The 12,900-nt window shown below is 41.0% G+C and overlaps 1 protein-coding gene across 7 annotated transcripts in view; it reads left to right on the forward strand.

Moving 5' to 3' along the window:
* The window catches only part of TUB (TUB bipartite transcription factor), a 159,491-nt gene that overhangs the window by 131,021 nt on the left and 15,570 nt on the right, over positions 1–12,900 (forward strand). For 4 of the 7 annotated variants that reach the window (XM_050334843.1, XM_050334838.1, XM_050334839.1 and 1 more), the window contains 6 exons: positions 349–516; positions 4,667–4,738; positions 5,633–5,754; positions 6,645–6,836; positions 7,411–7,523; positions 8,636–8,750. In XM_050334843.1, the coding sequence (XP_050190800.1) occupies positions 349–516; positions 4,667–4,738; positions 5,633–5,754; positions 6,645–6,836; positions 7,411–7,523; positions 8,636–8,750 (782 nt within the window). The remainder of the gene's footprint in view (positions 1–348; positions 517–4,666; positions 4,739–5,632; positions 5,755–6,644; positions 6,837–7,410; positions 7,524–8,635; positions 8,751–12,900) is intronic. The other 3 variants (XM_050334841.1, XM_050334844.1, XM_050334842.1) reach the window with 1 other exon arrangement.

Consider the following 12,900-nt stretch of genomic DNA (forward strand, 5'->3'; position numbering starts at 1 on the left):
AGCAGTTGTGTGTTCCTTATGAAAGTTTTATGTTTTCTTTGTCAGTTTTCTCCAGTGATTTCTTGTCTCTTTAGTATTCAGTGTTCCTGGTGAATGGATAGGTGTGCTTTGGGGTGAAGAGGGCAACAGTGAAATCCTAATCCTCTCTTGGAGATTCTCTAGTGTAGCATGTGGGAAATGTTTGCCTTGGAGGATAGTTTAGTCATGTTTAAGTCTGGAAATATATTATTTAATGGTTACATCTGATATCTGATTCCTATAAAAGGTGCTTTTTTTGTGAGTGAGCAATTCTCTTTTCAGTACCTTCTTGACAGAAAGACAACTAAGGCTTTTGCTGCTGTCTGACAGGGATTGATGGCCCAGCTGCTTTTCAAGATGATGTTCAGAAGATAGGAAGTCAAGTGCAGATTCTCACTGTTGGACAGTCCAGCCATGATGAAGATGATGGAGAGAAAGTGGCTAGTGGTCAACAACAGCAAAGCAAACAAGATCTTAGAACAGCAATGCAGAAAAAAGGTAAGTAGCCAAAGCTTCTTCATGTTCTCACTGTTTGCTTGATGTACGTTGACTCCTTTTCATATTCTCATTCTCAGCCCTAGCCTAAGCAGGGTTTGTTAGTCTGTGTTTCTTCTCCTCAGAGCCTGTTAGGCTCTATTCCATTATCTAAAAAGCCCCAACCAAAACCAAACCTAAAAAAAAAAATTAAAAAATGATGAAGGTCTCTGCTGTCCCAAGGAACAAGAACTCTGCAGGCTCTCAGGGATGTGACTTCCCCATCTGCAGTGCGGTGCCGCTACTGAGGTACCTGGCAGATGCTAATGCTCACATCCATCTGTTCACAGTTTTATATTGTACAACTCTGGAAATCACTTATTTGATGGCTAAAAAAAGAGCAGAGAATAGCAACATTCAAACTAGGATATTCATTTTAGTTGTGCTGCCAGTTACACGTTGTTCACGTTTTCATAATGTGTGTTCATAATTGCAGAGGTGAAAAGTACAGCACTGTGTATTCTGCAGCATTTCCCACACAGAGTCCTCAAATGTTCTGGAATTTTTTTTTATTCTAGAGGCATGTATGCTTTGGAGATAGTTTGTGTATGTACACATTCATGCATCTGTCTCTTCCTTCCTGCACTGTTGTAATCTCTCATTAGACATTAACTGTAGGAAGGGGAAAAAAAAAAGTCCTGAAATCCTCACAAAGCTTTTTCTGAAGACATTTGCTTTGGAGTTGTTCTTCTTCAGTGTACAGCTTTTGAAGCAAAGATGGCTCAAGCCAAGAGTGCTCTGATGCTTTAAGAACAAACTCTTTGTGTATAAAGAGCAAAATGTAAGTGCGAACTTGACTCGTGTAGAATAGACTATTCATACCTAAATGCTGCCTCTTGTCTGCAGAACAGTTCTCACTAAGATTCATTTTTTCTGGGACGTTACCCTGCAGATGTGAGTGGCTTCAACTGAAATGGGCAGATTTTCTCCAAGTGTGGTATTTCCTGGGCATTTGAGTTGCAGGGGTGTTGGGCATGACTAACAAGTTCTGATCTGTGTGGTGATTGTGTTGCCTTAGACCATGGCTCAGAATATTTAATCATGAGGCATACTACTAACTAAAGCTGATTGACTTAAAAACTCCCCACAGACTTCTCAAATTAGGTCACAGCCTTCAGATTTTTACTCTGGGGTAGTACTTCTAGTTTTGATGAGTTTTTCCAGGTTAACATATATTTTTATTCTCCTCAAATTTTTTTTTATTTTTTAATAGAAGCAGTGAGTAAAATTTTTTGTTTTGTTTTGCTTTGTTTCTTTATATTCTCGAATACATTTTTTACCAGGTCTGAGTATACTCCTGATCAGAACAGGCACTGCTAAAAGTGAATCACTAGTATGCTTCAAGTTGGGGGGGGGGCACTTTTTAAAAATGGGAATACTGAGGTTTATTAATTTTTATTAACAGCAGAGCTATGCTGGGTGAGACACAGAGAAAGTTATTAAGACAATGCTAGCAGAATCTCAGTAAAATATCTTGACTATGTGTGTGTGTATGGTTTACTGATTGATACCAGCAGAGGAGGCTTGTTAGAAAGTTTTGTGTATCCCAGTATTGATGCGACACTGTACGCAGAGATAAGGCTCTTCATGTGGATTCCAGCTGCCACTTCACTGCTGGTGGCGTGTCCTTACTGGCAGGTAAGACGTGTCCTTACTGGTCTGAAAAGCATTTAGAATTGCTGTCTCCATAAGTCTTTCTCTTGCATGGAATTGGGAACAAAAGGAGAAGAACACAGAGATAAAGTAGAAAGGAATCTGGTCCTGGTTGACAGCGAGTTGAATGTGAGTCAGCAGTGCCCTGGCAGACAGGAGGGCCAACCATGTCCTGGGGGGCATCAGGCAAAGCATCGCCAGCTGGTGGAGGAAGGGATTGTCGTGCTCTGCTCTGCACTGAGGCAGTTTTGGGCACCACAGTATAAAAAGGACATTAGGCTGTTAGAGAGCATGCAAAGGAGAAGCTGTGTGAGGAGAGGCTGAGGTCACTTGGTCTGTTCAACCTGGAGAAGAGGAGACTGAGAGGAGATCTTGTTGAGGTCTTCAACATCCTTGTGAGGGGAAGAGGAGGGACAAGTGCTGATCTCTTTGCTCGCATGACCAGTGACAAGACACGGGGGAATGGCATGAACCTGAGTCAGGGGAGGTTTAGGCTGGATGTCAGGAGAAAGTTTTTCAACCAGAGGGTGGTTGGGCACTGGAACAGGCTCCCCGGGGAAGTGGTCACAGTACCAACCCTGTCTGAGTTCAAGAAGCATTTGGAGAATGCTCTCAAGCACGTGGTATGATTCTTGGGGTGTCCTGCAGAGCACCAGGAGCTGGACTCAATGATCCTGATGGGTCCCTTCCAACTCGGCATATTCTATGATCCTATGGAATGCTCACCAGCCTAATGGGAAAGGCCGAGTCCCATCAGATTTGCATAGCCCTGGTTTATGCCTGTTCTGCTCTTTGGCACTAACTTGGTGGAGAGAAACTTCTCTTAGCACATGTCTCTGCTTCCCCAGTGAGTCAAGTTCTATCATGAGATAAGAGGTTATAGGCTACTGAGTGTGAAAAGAATAAGCCACTTGCAAGAAAATGCCAAATGCTGTATTTGATTTCTCCATCTGTTGGAAATTGCCATAGTAGAATAATTTTCTTCCTTCAGGAAATATTCGTCCTTTTAATTTCCGAAGTGTTAATCTGTAGTGTTCCTCCCTGGCAAATGAGTCACTAGGACAGAGCCAGACTTCCGTAAGTTTTAACACTGAATAACTAGCATGGAGTCCTCACATTTATCAGTTTGCAATATGTCTCTGTAGAGACATGGAATGAGCAATTTCATCATAGTTCTCCTTTGACACCTGAAGTTACAATTGTTTTGAGATTTGGGGAGGAATAGATTTGATTTTCTGGATTCAAAACCAAAACAGGAGCTCTCTGAAGCATTCTTCCCCACAGTCCATGAGGGCAGACTTTTCCAAGGCTGGCGCAGAATTTTCACCACTAAAATATTGATGGTGAAATAGTGAGCACAGGTGTAGAAATAAACTGATTACATCTGTGGATGTGAAGTATGGCTTTATTGCACAGCTGCCAGCTGAGGAGATGGATGGTCTCTATTACCCATGCGTAGAGCCTAGAACATGGTTGCCATTATTAAGAAATAATGCTTGTGATTAATGACTGTTGATTAATAATGAGTGAGTTCTACAGGCTTTGAAAATATCTGTTGACCTGTGAACTCAGGCCTCCCTTGCATAACCAGATCCTATTGAAACTTTTTGCTGTCGTGCTCTGTGGTGTAATGTGCATGCTGGGGGAATTGAAGAAGTGGATAATGAGACCTTTCATGATGCAGCTGAACGGAATGCAAGCATTGCATACTCTTCTGCTTTACTTTTATACCCTCACTCTTACTGCTCTGGTGGTGTTTCACTATCCAGTGTGCATCTGGCATCAGAAGCTGTTTTAAATGTCTTTTTTTTTTTCCATCTGTTCCAAAATTTGAACTGAAGAAAACAGTTATTGAGTCTATATCTACTGTTTATATTTCTGTGCATTGGTTTGGTCTCTGCTTTTTGCAGACCGAGTTTGTGTTCCAAAAGACTAAGCTACATGAAAATCTTTATGCATTTCCCTGGAACTCCCAGAAAAACAGTTTAGAGAGCCTGATTTCATCTTTCAATGATGTGGACACACTAGGCACAGGGATTGAGGTAGAATTTAGGCTGTCTGATTATGACTCTGATTATAACTTCTTTCAATGTTACCGAATGAGTATTTGTGTAGAGTCCATGTGTATCACTTACATCAATCAGGTTTGAGGTGTTTGATTTTTTTGTTAGAATTTGGAAGTAGGCCAAGCCCCTACCATGCAGTGCTGCATCACACACAGGAGGGTTTGTGGCACAACTCTTCAGTGTGGATGAGATGAGAGGAGGTATAAGCAGGTAGAAGGTGAATTTGATTGTGCAGTGCAGAAAGATAAAATGTCCATAATTGCAAATTCAAGTGGCAGCATTATGGCCCCATCCTGTAAGCCTTTAGCCCTTTGGGGAGTCCTCCTGCCAAGTTACACTTGTTCACTCAATTAAGGGTTTGCAGAATCAAACCCTTGGATTTTTTCCTTTCCCAGATCCCCATGCAAATCCATCCTGGTCCTCTTCCACCTCCCAATCCAGTCTTGTCGCCCTGGATCATGTTCCTGGTAAGTACAGAAGGAAGAAGTTAGTTATGCCCTGCTACTTGGCTCTGGAAATTTGCATTTCATTTATCCTTCTGCATTGGACTTACCAATAATGGGAATTCTGAACCAAGTGGGGTGTTTTTTTGGGTTTTTTTTTTATAAGGATAAAATATAGCCTCTAATATGTGGAATTTAAAGTGTTTAAACTTGAACCTGGGGTGGCTTCGTTTGCATGATACTCCTTGAACAACTAGGCCCAGCAAATATCCCACCATTGATGCTTTTTGCTGCTAATTGTGTTTCCCTTTGAAATGTCTGAGGATTTCAATTCTTGTGAAGTCAAATTTTCAAGTGCTGTGAGGCAGTTCCGTTGGCCTGGGCTGATACTATTCTTTACATGAAATGAAGATGCATGAGAACGTTTCCTTGATGTGAATATTTCTCCTCAGTCTAAGATCTACTCTTGAGCAGATCACATAGGAGCTGTTGAAAGTGTGCTGTAAAAGGGCTTGTATTTTCATTATTAAAGTCTCCAAGTGGCTCTGCCAGGTCTAATATTCTCTCAGCTCCCAATTTCAAGTTTGAGATTTTGTGTTGTGTTTGAAGTACTTGATTGGATGAAGATGATCTGAATTTAATTCCTAACTGTGTATTTGCTCTTCTATCCCTGGGTAACTTGATCTTCTCTATGAAATGGAAACTATGATGTTTCCTTTCTCTTTTACTGGAATGTTTTGGCTTCTCAGGGCAGATGCCATGTGTTCACACACTGCCACGCACAGTGAACCTCCCTCCCACACGCCCTCACTCACCTGTGAGCCTAAGGTGCAGCAGTATGGGAAGTGATGTTCTACAGCAAGTATGGATGGCTTTAATGTATTAGTGTTGCATACAAGTGTGCTGCTTTCTCCTCAGGCATTTCAAGTAGCATGAATTTTGATGAGGAAGAAGATGAGGAAGATGAAGACAGCTCCAGTTCTTCACAGTTAAACAGTAACACCCGGCCTGGTTCTGCCACGAGCAAGAAATCCAACAAGGTAAGGGGGGAGTTCTGAAGAAGGGGCGTGCAGGGTGCTAAGTACTGCGTGATTTCAGAGTGCAGTCAGGATAGGCCTGGCTTTCTTGTTCTGTTTTTAATATGCACTGGAGTATCTCCAAGGTGATTTACTGTGATAGCTCTCAGGGTTCACAGGAGCAAGCAATGAAAACAATGACTTGGAGAGAAGAATAGCAAATATTGTCTGAACTTGAATGAAGAGAAAGGTAAACAGTAAATATTTACCTTTCTACCTCTTGCAGGTGCTCAGAAGGATCTTTTGTTGCCATTGACTTTTTCTGGGCATTTTCCCACCCTGTTCTCGCTACCACCATCTGAACATAAAATAAGACTTTGGATTGTTCAAACAATCTAAATCACAAGCTCTTGCTAAACCAGTTGATGGTGCCCCACTCTTTTATATACTGCACTGACTTCTCATCTTTGTTATATCTCCATCTAGCTTAAACTGTTGCTCCCTATCCCATTTCTTCCTTTCATCAAAGGCCATCACTGTCCTTGAGTATGACCTTTCTGGGAGAAGGGGTGCGGTGAGATGGGAAGGTGTGAGCCAGGCTTTGCTGTGTAACTGCACAGCTTTCTGTCTGTGCAGTCACCCCATTCTGCTTTGCCAGCTCTGTCTGTACACTGAGCATCAGCTGCACAGGCAGCTGCTCCCTGGGCCTCTGGTAGGCAAGAGCTTGACTGACTGGATTGGAAGAGATCCTTACCTTGACAAGCTGTCTTCAAGGCTGCTGAGGAACCAGAATGGGGAAGACAATATACCCCTTTTTTTTTTTTTTAAGTGCAACTGCTATCAAATGCCATTCCTTTGTACTTATAACCTTGTAAATCAGAGTTGAGAAACTTGAATTTTGCTTGTTGTTTTAGGAAGCAGCCTCAGCCCCCAGTCCTTCCACAAATGAGCCTCTCATAGATGTTGATGACCTGGAGGAATTTGCCATAAGACCTGCTCCACAGGGTGCCACTGTCAAATGCAGAATCACAAGAGACAAGAAGGGAATGGACCGAGGGATGTACCCTACTTATTACCTCCACTTGGAAAGGGAGCATGGTAAAAAGGTCATAAAATAACTTGAATGGCATACCAGTTGCATCTGAATTTTAAAAAATGATAAAAATCTGAAGAAGTCTTATAAAGGAAGTGTAATCTTATATTTTAAATGTATTTTCACTTTCACTGAGATCTGTCCTACAGTCTTCCAAAAGCAAAACAACAGTATCACTTTGATCCACTGCCTTTCTTCATATATCTAATCTTTGGCCTTAAATAATCCATGCATGGCACCTTTATGTGACTGTCAGCAGTTGGGGCTCTCTGCATTCTGTGGCCTGAAAAGCATCTACTTTCAATTCAACTGGAAGAGCCAGAGCAACTTAGAATGAAACATTTAACAAAACAGATCAAATTTAATTATTTAAACCATAAATAATAGAAGTCATTTTCCCTTCCCAGTTTTTTTTTTCTCCTGGTTTTGCTAAGTCCCAGGAGACCCTCTGTCAGGAGACCTTCTGTTACTTTGCTAATGATGCTGGAAGACAGAAAAATTGCCTATGGTTTATTATATATCAGAGCAGGAAGTGGTGTGTGCTAATCCCTTTAGCATTCTGGAATATGTTTTTTTGCATTGCTTAGGTGTTTCTGTTAGCTGGAAGGAAACGAAAGAAGAGTAAAACCTCTAATTACCTCATCTCTATAGACCCAACTGACCTGTCTCGGGGTGGAGAGAGTTTTATTGGAAAACTGAGGTAAACAGAGATAAGTCTAAGAATTTTTCATTACAGTGATAAGTCTAAGAATTTTTCATTACATAATACAAATTTCATTTGATATTAAGAAGCCTGTAAGCCACTATGACTTCTTCATTAGAGGCTTGACTACATACATCATGTGATAATGATCCTAAAGATCACCAGTATCTGAGCTATGTTTTCAAAATGTCTCAAGTACTTACAGCATCACATTTTATTAAAGTCATCAGGACTGAAGCTCTTAAATGCTCAAAGACCAGATTCTCAAGGGTGTGCAAGCTCAACTTATCTTAATGGGATTTTCAGAAGTGCATGAGTACATTGTGTCTAGCCTCTACTGATATAAATACCTTGGAATGCAAGTACTGTCTGTTACACAGAAAATCTCTTCAGTTTTGCCTGGTCCTTAAGATCCAAATCAGTTATTTGCAGGTAGCGGAATTATTTCAGAAGGATGTGTTTCTTTTCTGTCTGTCACCCTGTTGTACACCAGTCTGTTGTTAATACCTGGAGCCTCTTGATGTATGTTTAGATCATCTTTGCCTGAGGAAAGGGCCTGTGCTACTCGTTGCCATTTGCCTGTGGGAATCTTGGAACTTCACGTGCTATTTATTGCAGTGCAGACACAGAATGAGGATCATGTGGTTTTGCATGTCCTACACTGTATTTTGCACTCCTTTCCATTGAAATAGGAAAGATTATTTCTGACTTTATAAAAATCACTCCCTATATTCTAATACAGTTTAGTGGACAGGTAAGAAAGCAGATAGTTCTGTACAGAGTAAGCATACTGTAAAAACACAAGCAAACAAACAAAATAACCCCACTGAGTGTTTCCTTACTGCTTTCTTGAATTTACTAGTTTGCAAGATGTCATGAGAAACCTCCAGTGTAATGATAAGGGACTTCTAGTATACTCTGCTGTACTGTACCTTTATCTTTTTGTTATGGCCTTTAATCCAGGAGAGTTGCCGTTTACCTGGGATGAGAAATAACAGCTCTCTGTACTCAATACTTCTCTTTCCTTTGAGGCTACAGTGCAGTAAAGGATTGATGTCTCGGGCAGCATTACTGGCAAATGGTGATCGGATTTTCCATTTTTTTGATAGATCAAATCTTATGGGAACTAAGTTTACAGTTTATGACAATGGAGTAAATCCAATGAAAACAACATCAAGCCTGGAGGCGAGTACCCTGCGTCAGGAGCTAGCTGCTATTTGTTACGTAAGTACTGCTCACAGGCAAAATGTGCAGGAAGGGCAGTTCAGTTTCTGAGACAGCACTCTGAATTTCCTTCTCACTTAGGATTATGTAAATCAGCATTCATACTTGGACATAACCGAGCAGCTGATCTCCACTAAAGAAACCAGGAAATTCAGTGGAAAGTAGAGGTAGAAAACATGCACTGAACAGGGTTCCCCAGTTCTCACCTTTGGTCAGAAGGTGTTGGGGCTTTTACATAACCCTCTGGAGAGGGCACCAGCTGAGGGAGCCTCCTGAACTGCAAAGAGTTATATGCAAGGCATTACTGCTCTAGTGTGATTGTTTTTCATGGCATTTTGGAGGAGGCATCTCTCATCCAAATCACAGGTAACTGGACAGGTAGGACTGCGATAAAAATTCTAAAACTCCTTTTTATCAGGAAAAAAACATAAGCAAACCCCAAGCAAAATACAAACTTGTATTGAATGAGAGAGACCAGCCTCTTATAGGACAGTAAATAACACTTGTCAGGAGCAATGCAGGCAGTGAAGACTTGAAACACAGTTCCTGTTGTTTCCCGATTGCTGGATGAGTAACAGTTTTGTTCAGACGATTCTTTCTGTCCAGAAATATGCGGGCCCAAGAAATCCTTCTAGTCAAAGTTGGTATGTACACTGGTACAGAAAGTTGTCTGGTTTCACAAGTCAACAACTTCTGATAAAAATACCCAAGAATGGCTTTTCTGAAAAGTTCCTGTCCAGCTTTAATCAAGGATGCCTGGAAATCTGTCAGTTCGAGATCCAGCACATACCCAGTGTACTCACAGAATGCATTCCCATAAAGGTCAGCTTTGGGTTGTGGGTAGCAATGTGTCTGGAAGATTTCAGCACATGAACAGGAAAGCAGAGAGCCATCCTTTCCATGCAAAGTGCCAAGAGTACTGAAGTGGGACAGTATTAGCTGCCAGCGTGTTCTTTTCCTGCTGCTTAGAATGCAGTTTTTCTGTGGATACAGTATAAATATGCCTCCATTCCTGTTAGATTTGAAACTCTCAGAAAATCCAGCTAGCTGGATTTAACAAGGGACTCCAGGATTTGGTGTCAGTTTGACTGACATTTCAGTAGAAACCTAGAACTTACATGTTTAATATAGGTAATTTTACTGGTTTATATAGGAGGGCATTCTCTGGAGCCAGGCAACTAATCTTCTGGTGCAAACTGGAAACAAAAGAAGAAAATAAAAAATTATTGAAAAATTTAGTCATTGCTTGTTTAAGTCAACAACAATAATTTTTGAATGATGAACATTGCCAAATTAAAAGCTGTTGTGGTCAGCAGAGGTAACTAGAAGTGTGAATGTTGGAAGCAACCGAACCGTGGCCACTGTTGGCACAGTGTGGCTGAGATAAGGTTTTATGTGTGTATTTGTAATCAGCAGTTTGAAATTTGGACATTTTTATAAGAAAATTACTCTTTATACTAATGGAGAAAAGCAGCAGGCTTGCAGGTGTGCTGTGGCCAGAGGACAAAAGGAAATTGGAATGGTATTTCATTACTAGCCAGGTTTGCTAAAGTGAGATTATTGTTCCTGGCTGCAGCAGAACCACAGCAGAGAGTGCCAGGAAGAGCAGTATTGAAACACCCTTGTCCTAAGGCAGTCTTTTAATTCCTGCCTTGAGATTTCCCCTGCAGCAAAAACTATAAAAACCAATACTTTAAAAGCACCACTATGCCTCTCACTGTCCCTCAGCTCATCTGATCAGGTACCCATGTGGAGAGCAAGCTGTACCCACTCCCACCAACTTACTGAGCATGACCTGCTTAATCATCCCAGCAGGTCTAGTTTATACGGGCAGAAACTGGTGATACATCTGTTGTTAACTGTGGGAGAAATGTGTCGAGGACTCTCTTTGTGGAGCTCACCTTAGGGCATGTGTCAAGGATCGGGAACAGAGAGCAAGGACAGTTTTCTCAGGTGCTGTTAACCATTTTGACTCCCCCACTGCTGGCAGCCCAGCATATTAATAAACCTGCAGCAGCACCTAATGGCTGGTTGCAGAATCGCTCGGCAAAATTTATCAAGGAGCAGTGAGGTGTAACTGTACCATTTGTACCAGGATTTTCTGTGCTGCATTCCTTTAGTACCTCACAGCTCAGTTTGTGTCATATTCCGCAGGCAGGGAGCTCAGCTGACATTCTGAGCTGTGACTCAGGCTTCAGTAAAGCAACAAGACCCCGTGTCTCTACTCAAACCTCAATCACTTGCATTGTGCTCCAGTGTGGTAGGTTCTGTGATTTGGGCTTTCTATAGCTTTTCTATAGTTTCTACAGAAGATATTAAGCACAGATGTGTGAAAAAAGTCCAGAAAGGGAAGTAACTGAAAGAAAATTGGGGTAACAAAACGGAATGTCCTGGGAGCTGCTGGGATGTACACCTTGCTGCTTTTATTGTGGCAGCTGTTGCCACTGAAGCAAGATGCTTACATAATTTTTTGAAAGTGTGTAAGGTTTTAAAAGCAACTCTGTGGAGAGGCTCTGTGTTCTTTCAATCCAGTTTATTGTGACACATGCTCACAGAACAGCTGACTTGGATTGGTTAAGGCAGAGAGTGCAGCTTCTGAGCAATACTGGGACAAGTGCTTAGCTGGTATCAATGATTGGTGTGCTGGTTGAGATGACAACACTTGTGTTTCTGTTTAAACTAAGACTGCCAGTGGCATTAAAAAGGTGTAAAACCAGAATTTGGTCTCTGTTCTCCCAATAATGCCGCTTGTAGTCTGGAATTTACACACACAGAATCATGGAGGAGGGAAATAAAAGAGAAGCAGGGAATGAGACAGGAGGTAGGGGAAATTAATTTTATTTGGATGCAGGTGGATTGGAAAGATCTGCTTTTAATTAAAGCTCCTCTTTTTGTCCTGACCGCTCTCCTCATATATTCCATGTTTATGTAATTCCAGGTGGGTGCCATGATTTTAGCAAAAGGGTAGCATTTGCAACATAATGTATGATAATTGGTGATGGTTGTAATGTGCAGCTAGTGACCTTTCTCTTATCATGTGGCAGAAGTTCCAATTTTAGTGTTTCTGAGTAAATCCAAAGAGTATGGCCCTGTTTTTTCAGAGTGATAATACTGCTTGTTGGGAGGGAAGTGATTCAGCACTATTATTTAATTTTACCTTGAACAATGTCTTCAACCTGTCAGCATCTAAATTAATTATGTATAGCATAACTGCTGCCTGATGAGAAGAAAAGCTTGTAAGGCATTGCAGAGAAGGCCAAAATTGCTGGTAGTTAGTGGAAAATAAGCATAAGCATGAATCTTTTCTTAGAACTTGTCCTCTGCTGTGCTGAGTCTCTCTTACTGGCAGTCATATTAGTTTTCGTCTCACCACGATGCAAAACCAGGGATATGCTTCCAACTCAACTGATAACATGCTTTACTCTGCCAAAGGATGTTACATAAATGATTCAGAAAAGAGGCAGAATCTTCTCATTAATGTACAGAGTTAGGAAGATACATGAATATATCTGGATTGCTTCAGGAGTATTCAGTAAAATAGCTCAGTGGAATTTTTATTGCACGCATGAAAAACTTTAAAAGAGTTGTGAAAAATCTCGAGATGGTTTGCTGAAACAACCAAAGTTATTTCAAAAGTCTGATGGATTACAGAACTGCACAAGTAATTTTTAGGTGTATTTTTTCAGATGTTTCTGGTGAGTTGAGATGCTTGAATTTTTTCTTGCAAAAGTAGAAATGTTTTTAAAACTTTGTATTCATTAAAATCAGGACACTTTAATTAAAGGTATAAAAGCAGAGACATCTGAATATGTAATTTCTAAATGTCCCAGTGGTAAAGCCTCACCAGCTGGAGGCCAGAGCTGTCTGGTTCTTGGCATCTTGTGGTATGTTGCTGGGAATAACACCAATGGGAATGTCCTTCCTGAGATTCCTTAGTGTATGTCCACAGCCCTTCATTTCAGAATGGCAGAGGGAAAAAAAATCCATGTGACTGAAAAAAAAAATTATCATGAAACTTGAGGATATGGACTTTCAGAGGTTTCACTGTTTCATTTACTGAAGTTAGTGCTAAAATCAGCTTTTGATGAGTGGATTGGGAAATATTGCCCTTTACTTTCTCAAAAGCGTATGATGACTTAGCGAAATATTT

Source organism: Myiozetetes cayanensis, unplaced genomic scaffold (genome assembly GCF_022539395.1).
Source record: "Myiozetetes cayanensis isolate MyiCay16 unplaced genomic scaffold, myiCay2020 scf6-25, whole genome shotgun sequence".
In the NCBI taxonomy this organism is placed as follows: domain Eukaryota; kingdom Metazoa; phylum Chordata; class Aves; order Passeriformes; family Tyrannidae; genus Myiozetetes; species Myiozetetes cayanensis.